This window comes from Mirounga leonina, unplaced genomic scaffold (assembly GCF_011800145.1).
Source record: "Mirounga leonina isolate KUSES-001 unplaced genomic scaffold, KU_Mleo_1.0 Mir_92, whole genome shotgun sequence".
NCBI lineage: Eukaryota > Metazoa > Chordata > Mammalia > Carnivora > Phocidae > Mirounga > Mirounga leonina.
Genome location: NW_023270852.1, coordinates 15697320 through 15712677, shown reverse-complemented (window position 1 = coordinate 15712677; position 15358 = coordinate 15697320). Strand labels below are relative to the sequence as shown.

General features: G+C 55.7%; 1 protein-coding gene across 1 annotated transcript in view; it reads right to left on the bottom strand.

The window, feature by feature from the left end:
* DGAT2 (diacylglycerol O-acyltransferase 2) overlaps positions 1–15230 on the bottom strand; it is a 31192-nt gene extending 15962 nt beyond the window's left edge. The window contains exons 1-2 of the mRNA XM_034995454.1: positions 14983–15230; positions 267–395 (exon numbers count right to left, since the gene is read on the bottom strand). Coding sequence (XP_034851345.1) covers positions 267–395; positions 14983–15022 — 169 coding nt within the window. The 5' untranslated portion in view covers positions 15023–15230. The remainder of the gene's footprint in view (positions 1–266; positions 396–14982) is intronic.
* Positions 15231–15358: the final 128 nt, after the last annotated feature.

Below are 15358 nucleotides of genomic sequence, written 5' to 3'. Positions count from 1 at the left end.
GGATTCAAATCTGTGTGACTTGGGACAGGTGACTTACCTTATGCGAGAGTTGGGTTTCCTAGCTGTAAGATGGGAAGTGTACCACCACCTCCCACTGCATCTCACTGAGTCCTCATGCCTGCCTAGGGCTGGAGCACTTGATCGGCCACTCGAAAGGGGGTAAGTGGGAGGGTGCTCTCACCCGTCAGCCCTGCAGAGCAGGGCTCCTGCTCTAAGCTCTGTCGGAGAGGACCCTGCCTGCCCCCGCCCTCTAAGCCCCGGCTTACCAAGCACAAGGAAGGACAGGACCCATTGTAGCACCGAGATGACCTGCAGCTGCTTTTCCACCTTGGATCTATTGAGCCAAGTGATGGAGAACAGGTCCTGGAGGGCGGAGAGGATGCTGGAGCCAGTGCCTGCAGCAGAGGGGAGAGGTCAGTCTGTTGCCACACTTCCCTCCAGCCTCAGAGCCCCCAACACCAACCCACCTCCACAGACACCTTCTGAGACATGACAGGAGCATGGCCACAACATCAGACTGACCCGGGTTCAAATCGTAGCCTGCCACTCAGTAGCTTTGTAATTCTGGGCTGTTCACATGCTTCCCTGTGCCCCAACTTTTATATATACCCATTGGGAATGGTGTTCCCCTCACGGGGTCATTTTGGAGACCAAGTGAAGTATCCAAAGACGCTGGGGTGGGGGGAGGCTCTCCATAATTGCCAGTCCTCTTCCCTTCCCTCCAGCCCAATCAAACTCCTGTCCTTATCCTTTATCTGGATCTAGTACAAATATTTAATCTTTGCTATCTGTGCCTGTGAGGCCAAGGACAGAGGTTCAATATCCAATTTGCAATGTTTTTTTCTCCAAGTGTACTTTGAGTACCCCAATCCCTGCCCCCTCTCATCCCCAGGACCCCTTCCCAGCAGGCTGAGCCCTCTCGTCCCCACCCCAATACCACCACGACCACCATTACCACCTTTAGAGGGATTTACACTTTCAGCTTCATCTCAGGGCCCAGAGCTTGGGGCCCAGAAGAGAATCAGGTGGGAGCTTTTGCTTCCCCAAAGGACCCAGTGGCCAGTGAGCTTCGGGAAGCCTGGGATAGTGAGGGCTGCAATTATGTTTGCTACCAAGCGGCTACCAAGCCTAGAAGTTAGGACAAGATGTGCCCACTTAATTGGCTCTTTGTGCCCCCAGGATGATGCCCTGGACTCCAGTGGGACCAGAAAGCCTGGTGATGGCAGGAGAGGCAGCACTGGGGAAGGGCACGGGCTAGGTTTCTAATCCATAGCCCACTCCTTCCAGCAGCTGGACCAGAGGAAGGGGGCCACTTCCAACCCCCATGCCTGCTGAGCCCCAACTGCATGCCCTTCGCTCTACACATCTTCAGTGAGTGCTTGCTGGATGCTGGTCAAACATTCCTTCACACCAGCCACTCTGCAAGGCCCAAGGACTGAGTCACAATGTTGTCCTTGAGGGTCTCATGACCTTTCACCCTGGCTTACTGCTGGGAGAGGGAGTTAGGGGCTTACACTCAAGCCTTTGCATTTCTTCAAAATCTGGAGAGCAAAAAGGTCACAGCAGAGTTTAGAAAGGGACATAAACCTCATCGACTGAAAGTTAACTTTGAGGAGACGTACAGATAACACCAAACCTCAAGGCAGACACACCAGTGCTGTCTCCTGTACCCGGCTTAGTAGATCGGAGGAAGGGGGCATGGTCCAGAAGAAGAGCCAGACACCAGTGGAACCTTGGTTCCACTCACTAGGTGACCCCAGGCAGGACCGCAAGGGCTCCCTGCCATATCCTCAGGGCATGGCACCTATGGGTGCTCAGTAGCATCTACTACTCCACAGGCGCAACTGGGTGGAGGAGGTAGTATGTGAACTCACAAAAGCAAATGAGGCCGGGCCACAGAGCCATGGCAGAGGTTTTGGCGTAACTGCTCCTTGGCCCTCTAAATGAAAATCCTACCACCACAGGCCCCTCCCACCTCCACACCTTCCCAAAACCCATGCTGGGGCCTGAGGCCCCCCTCGGGTCATCTGGTAAGGCCCAACGAGACCCTCAGGTGACTGAGGAGCACTGACTTGCCAGGGTTACCCAGGCAGTGGGAGGCAGAACCAGGGCTAGAACGCAGGATTCCTGCTCCCTGCTCAGGGCACCCCCCTTTCCCCCACAGCACGAGCCAAGGAAAAAGGGCTCTTGTACATGGGACACAGCAGGTCTGAGGTAGGTTGAGCTCAGGGCCCGGTAAACCTGTCCAGAAGTGGGGAAAGGCCTGCGTAGGTTCATGGCGGAGAGAAGTGAGGCCCAAGCACAGGCCTGAACCCCTGATCCCTGGGCTGGCCTGCCCAAGTCATGGCTTTGCCGCTGCTCAGCCTCCTCAGCTGTGCTGAAGTGAAGTGAAGCAGGAGCCGGGGCAGCTAAGGGGAGGCAAGCCCCTGCTCCGGGTCTGGCGCCCACTGCGTGCCCTGGCTGGAGAGAAGACAGAATGTACTCCAGCACCTTCCTATTCAAAGTGGGACCTGGCATGATCCGGGTCCTGGGATCAGGCTCCGCATCGGGCTCTCTGCTCGGCGGGGAGGCTGCTTCTCCCTCTGCCTGCCGCTCCCCCTGCTCATGCTCTCTCTCTCTCTCTCTGTTCAAATAAGTAAATAAAATCTTAAAAAAAAAAAAAAAAGTGGGACCTGGGAGCTGTTTAGAAATGCAAGATCTGGGGCTCTAGACTGGATCTACCAAATCAAAATCTGCCTTTTAACAAGATCCTCAGCCAAAGTCTCAGGAAGGGCCAGTCTGGGGCAGGGAAGGAGGTAGGGGGAGGTGCTGGGGACCTCCACCTTCTGCTAGGCAGGGAATAAAAGGCAATGCAGGGAAGGGCATCAGACATTGCTTCATGTGACCAGTTCCTACAGCAGACAGGAACCCCGAGGCCAGCAGCTTGAGGAGCTCTTAAGGAAAGGGCTCGCTGACTAGCCCCTGCTCTGGGTCAGGGCCAGCCAACTGCTCCCACTCGGCATATGGAGCTCTCCTGCTTGGGGAGGGGCTGCATGGTAATTCCACACTGGTGGCAGATCTCCCATTGAAACCACTGAAAAGACACATTCTTGCTAATGCCTAATCCAAATCCATCTGCTATGCTGATTAGCGGTCTCTCACGATTAGATACAGTCAGAGCGCAGGAAGGTGTGTGACCCTCACCCTATTGACCAGAAGGAAGAAGGGGCCTAAGGGACTTGCACCAGCCCCATGGCAAGCGGCCAGCGCCGGGCTTTTTCTGCGCTGCTCAGCCTGTTCTCACTGTGCCTTACTCCAACCACCACCCACAGCCCGCTCTACAACAAAGTAGGAAACGTCAAGTCCACTGAGGCATGACAGGTGTTTCTGTGGAAGTCAGAGTGAGAGGCTGCCTAGAGGGGAGTCCGGGGGGAAGCCGCCACTCTGCGTTCCTCACGCCTGGCCCCCTCGGCTGCCTCCGGGCCAGACCGTCCCAACCTGGCTGACCACAGAGCCTGACCCTGGAGCTGGCCTGTCCATGACGCTGAACCCCAGCCCCAGGGGAAGCCCCGTATAGACCTGAGGGATGTCGAGCCATTGCTCCTCTGCTCAGAAAACCCCTCCTTGCTGTGCCCACCTGATGAGACCCTGACAATGAGATGAGGCAGCTCATCCTTCGAAACCCAGAAAGGGTAAGCCTTTGGAGAGAGGTCGTCATTCTTTCTCTGGGATTATAAACTCTAAAGCCCGTGCAAATCTGGAATGGTCAGAAGCATGGAGAGAACCTGTCTGGAATGAAGTCAGGGGAGGCCCACAGAACAGAGAAATAAGGGAGAGAAAAGAAGACACCCTCTGGGTCCCACAGCCCCTCAACTTGTCCTAGCTGCTGATTACACATCCATTCTCCCATGATGGAGCCAGGCCCGGGTCTGATCCACATCTGGCTTTCCAGTAGCCTGCCAGGGCCTGGCCCAGAGCAAACACTGAGAAGGTTTGCTGAGTGGGAGGAAGAGCAGGTCTCTGTTCTGGCTGTTCCTCAGGCCCCCCAGCTCCTTCTCTTCACAGCTGGGTGACAGCTGGGCTACCCACACGACCCACACAGCACTTTCACGGGCACCTGGATTCCTCACCAGGCCTGTGAGCTTGGCACCATCACTCCCATTTTGATGGTGATAAAAAAGTGACAGGGTCAAGGTCACTTGGCCGGAGGGTCGCAGAGTTGGACTCAGTTCAGGCCCAACCTCCAGGCTTGGATTCTGCTCGCAGGCTGCAGGTCCCCCCAGGTTCCTTCTCTCTTCTCCCCACAACAAAGTAGGGGGAAGCTGGGAGGGGACCGTGTTCAGGAGCAAGCATCTCGTGGAGCAGGTGGGGTGGCAGCATGCCTTGAATTTCAGTCCCAGTTCTGCCACCGACACCTGTGTGACCTTGGCCACATCACTTCGCCTCCCTGGGCTTTGGTTCCCCAATCTATACCGTGAGGGTGGGGAGGATGAATTCTACAATCTCTTCGACTTTGGACTCTGGTGTCCACCCTCCTGGGGACGCGACCTAGAGGCTCACCACCCGGCCACAGCCCCGGGACGGTTGCCCAGCTGATGGGAAGTGAGGTTCAGCTGGGTACCCGCAGGGCACAGCCAGCCCTGACCTCCCAGCTGTCAGGCCAGGCTGTGGCAGAAGCACGTGTGGATGCCACACTGCTGTCACCTTCACACTTAGTCTGACTGTCCCCAAGTCTCAGGTGGGCCTGCAGGGAGACTCGGCATCTAGCCGCATCTCGTCTGCTCCCACACCACCCTCCCCTGGCCTCCCTTGGTGCAGAGCACCCTCCACGCCCTCTCAGCACCAGTCCCACTGGCCACCCTCCTCTGCCAGGGTCTCCCGGGTGCCAGGGCTCACACCAATGCATCTATGTGCCCAGGTGAGAGCAGGTGCTCAGAGAGGGTTACGCATGAACGGACAGACCCATGAGCCACAGAGACAGTGGGAGGCCTGGGTGTCCAAGTCAGACTGAGCGGCCTGACAGGAAGGCCCCTGGCACCCCCACTGAGGACCTTGGCCGGGGTTGGGGTGGGGGACAGAGCCTCTCTCGCCCTCCCTGAGCATGAGTCTCCCACTGTGATGAGAAGAGAACCCACTACCAACATGTCTTTTTTTCACGGAGGGACACAAGACAGGCCATAGAGTCACTTCACTAGTCCTGTGAAGAAATGTCCCGACAGCTCATTCAAGCAGCTGCTCCCAGGCACCCCCATCTCACCACTTACTTTACACAGCTCACGTGCTCCTAGATTTGTGGGGGGCAGAGGGAGTGGGGCTGCCAGAGAAGCCCAGAGCAGTTCTCTTATCCCCAGAAAGGAAGCCCCCCGCCCCATCTATCTGGGGCCTCAGTGTCCCACAGCACTCCCCAGGAAGACAAACAAGGTAGGGCTGGGCAATCCCGTTTTACAGAGATGGAAACTGAGGTGAGGTGAAGCCAAAAGAAGTTAAACCAGTCACTTGAGGTCAGGGTACCAGGGAGCTAGGACTCAAGGCTGGAATTTGGGCTCTGCATCCCTCACCATTCCCGTGATGCCAAGCTGTTGAGGGCTGGTCCCCACCACGCAAGCCAACGCACACCCAGACTTCAGGAACACACCCCTGCCTAAAGGAGGGCCACCTGCTCGGCCCCAAACCATGCCCCAAGTCTACCGGGGACATCCTCCCACGGACTCGCTGTGCAAGGGATGCGACCCCCCACCCGAAAGCTCCCACAAGTCGGACTGCAGCCGCCAGGGCTCAGCCAGAGCTGCCTGTAGCAGTGGGGACCAAACACCCCTCAGGCCCAGAGCTGAGGCTGGGGTGGTGGTGGGAATGGCTGGGTGAACATCTTCTTGCCCATTATCTGATAGCAGAGTGACCAGGGAGGCCACACCCAGGCTGATGAAACCAGGGTTTCCTGGGCTTCCTCTTCCACATGCCTGAGGGGGGCTGGGTCTGAGCTCGAATGCCCTTAATCTGAGGAAAGCCTGCCTCCCTCAGCCTTGGTGTCCTCATCCGTAAAATGAGGAGAATAATCCCCCCCTCACAGGGTTGTTGGGATGATGAAGTGAAAACAGAGCAACGCGTGTGAGGTACATTGGGCTTTTGTTAGGTGATCAGATAGATGGTAGCTACCGCCATCGCTTCTACCACAGACCACAATGGCAAGGGATGGGAGAAGAGAGCAAACACAAAGTTCGTCAGCAAGTGCACGGCCCTGAGGTGGTGCGTGATGAGAAGAGGGGGCAGAGCAAGGGTGCTGGCGGGGGAGGGTCCGAGGGGGCGGCGAGGCCTCAGCAGGGCCTCGAAGATAAGATCTGGGGGCTGAAGGGAAGGAAAGCAGGCTCTGTGACTGGAGGCAGCTGTGGGAATAAAGGCCCAGAGGCAGTTAGAAAGGGCTGCTTAACGACCCAGGAATGGGGGTTCACATTTCCCGAAAATGGAAGGTGAAAAAAGCTGGCAAGGACCTGAGGAACCAAAGGTGGCCTCCTGGAAAAGGTAGGCAGGGACAGAGACAAGGCTTGAAGCCTGGGGCACTTAGGGGGTGCCAGGGTACTAGGCACCGGGGGCACAGCAGTGAACACAGCAGATAAAGTCTCACATGTTCGGGGGCTTGAACCCCACTCAGGGAGAAATAAATCTCCCACACGTAAATGTGCAACATAATGCCAGATGAGAGCCCTAACGAAAAATAATTTGGGATGATGAGCTAGAGAGGGGGCAGGAGGATCCTCTGACCTGTGGAGAGGAGGCACTGAGCGAGGCCGGCCTCCCTGAGGAGGCAGGAGCACAAACGAATGGCCATAGGTCAGGCCGCGGGATGGCCCCCCGCTGCTTCCCCCACTCACCTTCACTCCTGGCACCAGGGGAAGGGGCATGCCAGCCTGGAAAAGGTACAGAGGACAGGAGGCTAGGCATCAGGAGACCCTGGCCTCTAATTGGCAGCAAGTGTAGCCTTGGTGAGTCACTTCCCGTGTAAGCCTCAGTTTCCTCATCCGTGCAGTGGAGCTAATACCCACCTCGCCAGAGTTTTGCGAGACTTAGATGATGTAGAGGCACGAGCTTCATAAAAAGTAAAGAGCTGCGTGAATGCTAGGTAATTATCAAGTGAGCCTCAGTTTCCTCTCCTGCCTAATGGGCATAACAAGCCCTGCCCCGCCTGGAAGCAGAGGCGTTGGCATCAGCACGCCTGGGATTCAACCCCTGGCTTTGAGTCTGGCCCGCTGTGAGACCCTGAAAGCCGCTGCTCTGCCCGAGACTCAGGGGCCTCCTTAGTTATAATCCAGGATTGCCGTGAGGAATCTAAAGAACGTATAAAAAAAGGGACAAAGAGTGTCTGGCACATCTGATAGAGGACTAGGAAGATGCCAGTGAGGTCACAGAGATGTGACTAGCCCCCAGAGGCTTCTTGAGGAGGGAAGCCATCTTGCTCATGTCCTCAGCCCCAAGGGTGTCACACCTGGGCCCACCTGGACCAAGCTCTGCCCTCAGACATCAGCTGCTGAGTGGACAGTGAGGAAGGTGCCCCAAACTACTCCAAAGGGCTGGGTACAAGTCTGCATAGAGGCAGGGAGATGGACATACTGACCCCTGGCAGACCCTTCTAGCCCCAGGGAGGTCCAAGAAGCTAAGCCAAGTGCTTAACAGGTGCCAGAGGCAAGTTCCCTTCTATGGCGCCCCACAACCACCTTTCAGCAAGAATCATACGTGTGGTGATGGAAGGCCAGTCAAGGCTCTGGGGGGACACGCCTCTGGATTTTAGAGTCCCAGTCCATGCCTGGGCTCCTGGAAGCCTTGCACACAAAGCACCTCACCACCTGCTCAGACAGATACTTCTTCCTTCCAGGAAGACTCTCCACACTCTCAGCCCTGCCTGCAGTCCCCCCAGCTAGAGTCCTATCACCTTCAGGTCCAATCTGGTCAGTCGTTCAACTCACACTTGGTGGACACCTGCCAGGCACTGAGCACTGACCCCTCAGAGACTTTCCTCAACCTTCCTGACTGACTTCCTCGGGGAAGCCTACCTCACCCCTATACTCAGCACTTCTCATTAGAGGAAAGAATATGCATTTGTTTGCAGGGACTGCATCTTGTTCATCTGGGTCCCTGTACCCAGCATGGGGTCAGGCACAGAGCAGGTGCTCGGTCAAGTGTTTACTGAATGACTGGATGTTGGAGGGGACTACAATGCATAGACAAGGTCCAGACACCATAGAGATAGGCCCAGTCCACAGCTGACTGACCTGGGCCACGACAGATGGTCAAAAGGAGCTTTCTGGGAAATCAGGAGGGATGGGTCTCCTCCAGCTAGACAGGCTGGGGTTAAAGGAAGGGGCAACAGTGGAAGGCTCCAGAGTGAGGGAGAGAAGGATGGAGCCCAAACACTATCATTCATTCAACAAGTGCTTTCTAAGTACCCTTTCCACGTCAGGCCAGATGCTGCAGACCTAGGGTGAGAGCTGCCCGACCCTGCTTCTCCTCTGCTTCTTGGGCACCTGCTGGAGGCTAAGCTCTGCCTCTAGGCAGCACCCCCCAGCTATGGCTGGGGAGACAGGGCTGTGAACAACTAGGCCCAGAGGGTAAGTCAGGGCCAGGGGATCTAGGGGGTCCCCCAATGTGATCTGGGGGTTGTTCTCACAGATGCCCTCCTGGAGGAAGTAATGGGTCAGGTGAGGTGAGTAAGGGTTAGCCAGGCTGACAGGAGGGAGGGGCAGGGGCAGGACCCCAGGTGCTGGAGTCCTGCAAATGGCATTTGCAAAGGCCTGGAAGGAAGAGAGAGCACACATTGGAGGAATCAACTGCAAGTAGTTCAGCCAGGCTGGAGCATAGCAGCTGTGTGAGTGGGTGAGTCTAGCTGAGAAAGTGGATAGAGAGCCATGAAGGACTGGGAATGTCAGGCCAAGGAGTCCTGGGCTCCATCCCAGAGGTCGAGAACACTGCTGCCCACCCCTCCCATTCCCTTCACCAGCTTCAGATGGTGCCTCCGGGCCCCTTGGCAACAAGCTGGCCATTCACCTGGTCCCAACGCACTGGTGAGTTCTTTCCTGGGAAGACTAATAGTCTCCCCTGTGAGGGGTAAGTGTCCTTAAAGCAGGGCCAGTTAGGACATCTGGCCCAAAGGGGAAGCCAACACACAGCCATGGTAGGCATGCTGGCTGTGAAGCTCTTGACTTGGCCATCAGGACTCTGGGGGTGCTCAGTGGATCCCTGCTTGTTTGTCTTCCAGGTCTCCTGTGTAGGATCTTGTCAGGAAGCTAGGCGTCCTCAGTATCCACAGGTAGGCTGGGACCCTGGGCCTCCCCCTTCCCTCTGTTGGTCTCAGACTCCCGAACCCTGGAGGTGATTGCTGAGGACCCCAGTGGCCCACTTTCCCCACCCCCACATCCTGGCACATTAAAAAAATAGCTACTGAAGTAGGAGGAGTTGCCATGGCAACACCACCAGCTTGTGGGTATGTCACCGAGGAGTCTCCAAATAGACCTTTATCATAATCCATGAGCAAGTGTGGCGAGCTAGGCTCTTCTGGGGTACTCACCTGGGCCCCAAGCAGGACATGAGCCCATTTTCACAAAGATAAGCAGAGAATGGGAATGAGGAAGAGGTTGGGCCCCAGGTTCCCAGAGCAGTCAGGAGCAGGACTGAAATCCCATTTCTGCAACAGAGCTGGAATGAACCCGAGAGGACCGGCTCTTCCAGCTCTCCTCTCCTTAGGCTGACATCCCAAGAGGGCAGGGTCTTGCCAAGGTTACATGGGAAGCAGATGCAGTTAGGCTCCTGGCCCTTTATTCAGGACTCTTAAATCTGCTCTACTAATAAAAGGAATTCTGTTTCCTGCGTCTGTTGATTTGCCCAAAGGGTTTGTGGGTTTAGCTTCCTTGGGTCTGCACCATAACCTGGGCAGCTACTCCTATCATGCTTTTGCCCATTTTACAGATGAGGAGACTGAGAGGAAGGAAGGGGCAGTGGTTTCCCAAGGTTACAGAGCAGGTCAGGGATGGCACAGGGGCTGGACACACCCCAGATCTGACTCCTAGCCCCAGGCCCTCAGCTCTGCCAACAGCAGCTCCATCCCAGGGGGACCCCAGAAATGGTGGAGGCCAAGAAGCTCTGAGTGCACCTTTCTTAGGAGCCCTCAAATCCCCATCCCCCCAGCAATGATTACAGGTGAGCCACCCAGGGCCTGGATACGGCATCCTCTGTCTCCCTTGTCTCTGCCTCTCAGCACACCAGGGCCTCAGCCCACGTTCATCGCTCAGGGGCCCTGCAGTCACACTGCCCGTCCCACCCAAATCTCATGCCTCTGTTGATGCTGTTCCCCATATCTGAATGTTCTCGCCTGCCTTGCTAATACCTATTCATCTTTCAATATCCAGATTGAATAGTGAATATTGAAAAGCCTTCCCTGACCCCACCCAAGATGATTGAGCTGTCCCACCCTCACCTTCAGGCCTCCACAGCTCCCCATGCTTCCTTCCCTGGCGCCGTGTGCATCCAGCTCAATGACAGGGACCAGGGCACATCGACCCAGGGGCAGTACAGAGCCAGACACGCAGAAGGTGCTCCAGCAGCAAAGCAAAAGGCCCACACCCCAAGTCCCCATCCCGGCAAAGCCTTCCTGGATGCATAAGAGCGGAGGCTGCCACTCTCCACAGTGGTGGGAGCCTGCTTGCGTGTGTCACACAGGACGGACGACAAGGATGAACTTGAGTGTCACAAGTTAGTTTACAAAGCACTTTCCATTCACGTTCGCTCTCACATTCTTGAGAGTTTGAGATTTCCGATCCGGTTTTCCACATGGGGGAGTGAGATCCCCAGAGGGTAAGTGAGCCACCCAGCCATGTCCCAGAGGGAAGGCAGGGCTGGCATCCTGGCTCTCTGGCTTCTAAAGCTCTGGAAGTGATGAGGGGGAAGACGGAGAGCCCAGCGCCCCCCCCCCCCCACTCGGCACTCTGCCTGGGAGCCAGACCCTCATGAAATCGAGGGTGTCTCGCAGCAGGGAAGAGCTGCAGCCCCCGCACCCAGCACAAGCAGGCACAGAGGAGGCCTGAGGAAGGACTGAGGAATCACACTGAAGCTAAAAGCAGGACTTCCTCCCAAGAGGAACAGGACAGCTCTCAGGAGGGCTGAGGTTCCATTAATGATTCACTCATTCAACAAATATTTACTGAGCACCTACTACATGCCATACATTATACTAGATACCAGGGACACAGCACTGAGAACAACAAGGTCCCTGCTCCCAAGGGGCTGACAATCTTATGGGAGAGATAATTACTAACAGGTAAGGACACATGATAATTTAGGTAATGAGAAGGGCTATAAACAGTAAAACAAGATGTGGCAATTAGGGGGCAGTTCTACACATGGCATGGTCAGAAAAGGTCTCTGAGAGGAGACTGAAGGATCCAAAGCAGCCATGCGAAGATCTGGACAGAGGGACAGCACGTGCAAAGGGCCTGGGGTAGGACAGAACTGGTGGGAATGCTGGAGGAACAGGAAGACCAGTGGCAGTTCTGGAGCACAGCATGGCAGGAGATGAGGTTGTGAGGTGGTGGGGGCTGCTCATGGGGGGCTTCATGGCCTCCTGGAAGAGTTTGGAAGGTCTGACCCATGATGAGGGGAAACTGGTAGTTCATCACCTGGCATCAGAGCTCTGGGGTGGTGTCTCTACCCATCAGGGCAGCTGGGAGAGCTTCTGCAAAAAATCTTGGGAAGGAGTGATCTACCATCCCATCCTGGGGACTGGGAGCAACCTTTACTCATTCAGAGTAAATCGCTGAGTGTCTATAATAGCCAGAGCCCTGTGCTCAGCCGTTCACCCCCTCTCTTGGTTAAGGAGGCAAGCCACAGACTAGGAGATGGATCTGGGTTCTGACCCTGGCTTTGATAACTCTGAACCAGTCCCTTCTCTCTGGGGCCCTCAGTGCCCCATAGGTAACATGAGAGCTGGGCCTGATCTAGCGCTAACAGATAGCTATGATTTTATGACCAAGTACTTGCTGCTGAATTTGAGGTAGGAGGCTGGGGTGAGGCAGGACTTCCACATTGGCTACTAAGTCACCCAGCCTGCCAATCAAATATTACTCTTGGCCCTCCTTTTGCAGCACAGAAGAACCGTTGGTAGCAGAGATAACTCCAAAGTGGCCTCTGTGCAGGTAGGGAAGGGGTGCAGGGGAAGGGAGACAGGGAACAGGAGAGTGACATTTTTATCCTACGATTTAGGACGGGGTTAGGTGACTATCACCCCACAGTTCCAGAGTTTCCCAACAATCTAGCCTCTTAAGTTTCACTCCCTACCAAGATCCTGCTTGTATACCCCCAGTAATGGGGAGCTCCATCCCTACCCACACCAGGATTTCTCCATTACATCAAAACCTGCCCTCTGTAATCCCACCCCTTGTTTTTTGGAGACACACAGAACAAACAAATCAGCTCAGAATTTTATTAGAGTTGCCATCATTTTGTTCTGGGTCTTGTGCTAAACCCGGAGGACCTAGGCAGGCATCAGAGGGCTCTGACCTGAAGAGCCTCTGGTCCAGGGGCAAAGGCAGAGATGCAAACGTGACTAACTCTGCAGCCTCCACCCCAGGCATAGGATAGTCCTTCAGAGATCAGAAGTTACCACCACAGACTCCCACCTCCCCCAACAGACACCCACCTACCCATGCTCCCACAGCTGGCTTTTTCTTTTGGCCAAGAAACCAGTCACCAAGGTATCTGTTTCAATCTCTCACCCAACACAGGACTTCCTTTCATAGAATCCATGGCCTCTCCTTTGAATATTGCCACTGACAAGGTGTCCACTACCTCACAACAGTGGACACTTATCCACAGAGGCAAACCAGGCCACTGAGGAGTGTCTTCAAAGACCAAGGATGTAAGAAGCCGGTCTAATGGAGATGTCTAGATAACATAAAATCTGCTTCAGCACCCTCCCCTTACCCCACCCAGTCTTTCGTCAAAGTAGATCCAGAGAGCTGACATGTGACTGGTTTGCATTTCCTACCAGCCCATGATGGAATTCCTTGCAGCCAGTTAAAAAAAAAAGAGGGGCGCCTGGTGGCTCAGGTCATGATCCCACAGGGTCCTGGGATGGAGCGCCGCGTCAGGCTCCCTGCTTGGTGGGAAGCCTGCTTCTCCCTCTCCCACTCCCCCTGCTTGTGTTCCCTCTCTCGCTGTGTCTCTCTCTGTCAAATAAATAAATAAAATCTTAAAAAAAAAAAAGGGAATAAAAAGTTCTTCAGATCTGAAAACAATAGGGGAAATGCTCCTGATAGGATATTAAGTGACTTGGTCAAAATCATTCACTAAAAGTCCTGAAATACAAACTAGAGGTCGAAAACATGAGAGTCAACAGCTCCTGGAAGATAGAGCTCACAGCCTGTGGACATCAGAGGCAAGGGAAGGGCATCTCCGGGAAGGACTACCACAGAGAGCATCCCTATCCCATTCCCTGAAGACAAAAGCATATTTAAAAGCATGAACATGGGTAAGTCCCTTCCTTCCCTTGTTATGGGCATCAAAAGGTACAATGAACAGAAAAGCACTCTTAAGTGAGAGAGGAGGCTGTCACAGGCTATTGGGCCAGACACATGCGGCAGCTCAGGCTGCTTGCCTCCAAAATGGCAACAGCAGCTCGGTATCTCTCCAAGGGCAATGAGCAGCACTCCAAGGGCAATGCCAATGCCCAGGACACAGTTAAACTGTGACACAGCTGCACGGTGGTTACTTGGCAGCCACTAGAATATGATAAGTGATTCTGAGCAAGAGAGGAAATCCTCAGAGAAGCCAGGATTCAGAACTATGGCTGTAGCATGCCCTCAACTTTATATACTGCAAATAAATAAAATTGAAAGACATATACTAACATAGCACTAGGAAGCTATTTTTGGATAGCTGACGACCCAGCAATTGTTATTTTCTTCCTGTTTTTCTCTATTTTTCAAAATTCCAATAATTAGTATGCTTTATTTTTATAATGAAGGTGGGTAGAGTAGGCGTCAGTTACTGAAGAAAAAATGGTAAGTAAGAGAGGTTCAGCAAGCAGAATAAAGACTTAGGAGGAGGGAGGGAAACTTCAAGACACACACAGACCTAGGACAGCTGTGATTGACTTCCCAGGGTCTCCCTTGGCCAAGGCATCTGTCAAGGAAACCTCAAGAAGGTCATGCCTCTTCCCATCAATTTCTCCAACTATAAGTGAATATCTACATATTCACCAAGCGCCTCAGTTCCACACTGGTGGAAGAGGGGCCTGGGCCACATGGAGGGCACCCAGGGTCCTCCGCCCCACCTTCTAAGGGTATGGCGCTGAGCTGCTGCCGAGGGGGGCCCCGAGCCTGGGCTCGAGGATGGGAGGAGGGCAGAGTACAGGCACGTTCCCTGGCTGGTGGCTGTTTCAGGGGATTGCAAAACCCTGCCACTCTGCCCCATCCAGTCTCTCAGGGCTTGGCTCCACCTGGTGAGAAGAGAGGGGAGGGAACTTCCAGGGGCCACCCCGCCCCCTTGCTCTGGGTTGGGGAGGGCTTGTTAAATATCAACCTCGTCTCACAGATGGGGAAAACAAGCTGGGGGAAGGAAAGCGATGTAACAGAGGTGGCAAAAACGGATCAGGTGCCGGAGTGGAGCATGAACTCAGCCTTGACTACGACGCTGCCTGCATCTGCCGAGGTCCCCAGGATCCTTCCCTCTTCCCAGACCTAAATGCGCGGCGTGGGGCACGCTTTCGGAAAAGAAAAGAAAGGGCTTGGGACCTCACGTGGGACCCTGCACGCTGGCCAGTCCTCCAGCAACGTACCCTCGTACCCTCGTTGTAAGAACACACTCCTGCCTGCCTTAGCGCCCTGTCACGTCCTTTCCCGAAAACCCTCCTGCGGCTTCCCAGCCCCGGGATGAAAGCCGCGGAGGCCCTGCAGAACCCCCACCCCGCCCCCCGGCCCACCGCCGCCCCCCACCCCCAGCCGGGCAGCCCGGGCCCCCGCTCACCTCGCAGGACCCCGGAGTAGGCGGCGATGAGGGTCTTCATGCTGAAGCCGCTGCAGCTCACGGCCCCGCGGGAAGCCGGCTCGCCCCGCGCCCCTGGCCCATGCCCCGGCCGCCGGGGCCAGGGCTTCGCGCCGAGCTCGCGGGCCGGGGGAGGCGGGGAACGGCGCCGACGCTGGCGCGGCTACGGCGCGGGGAGCTGGAGGCGCACCGCCCGTCGCGGCGCGAGCAGCAGCCGAAAGCGGGCCGTCGGCGGCGGCCACTGCGCTCGGCGCTCGGAGCGCGGCGCTTTATCACCTCACAGGCGGGCGGCCCGACGCGGGCTGGGGCGGGGCCGGCCGTTCCACCGCGCCCGCCCCTCGTCCCCCGCGGGAGCCCG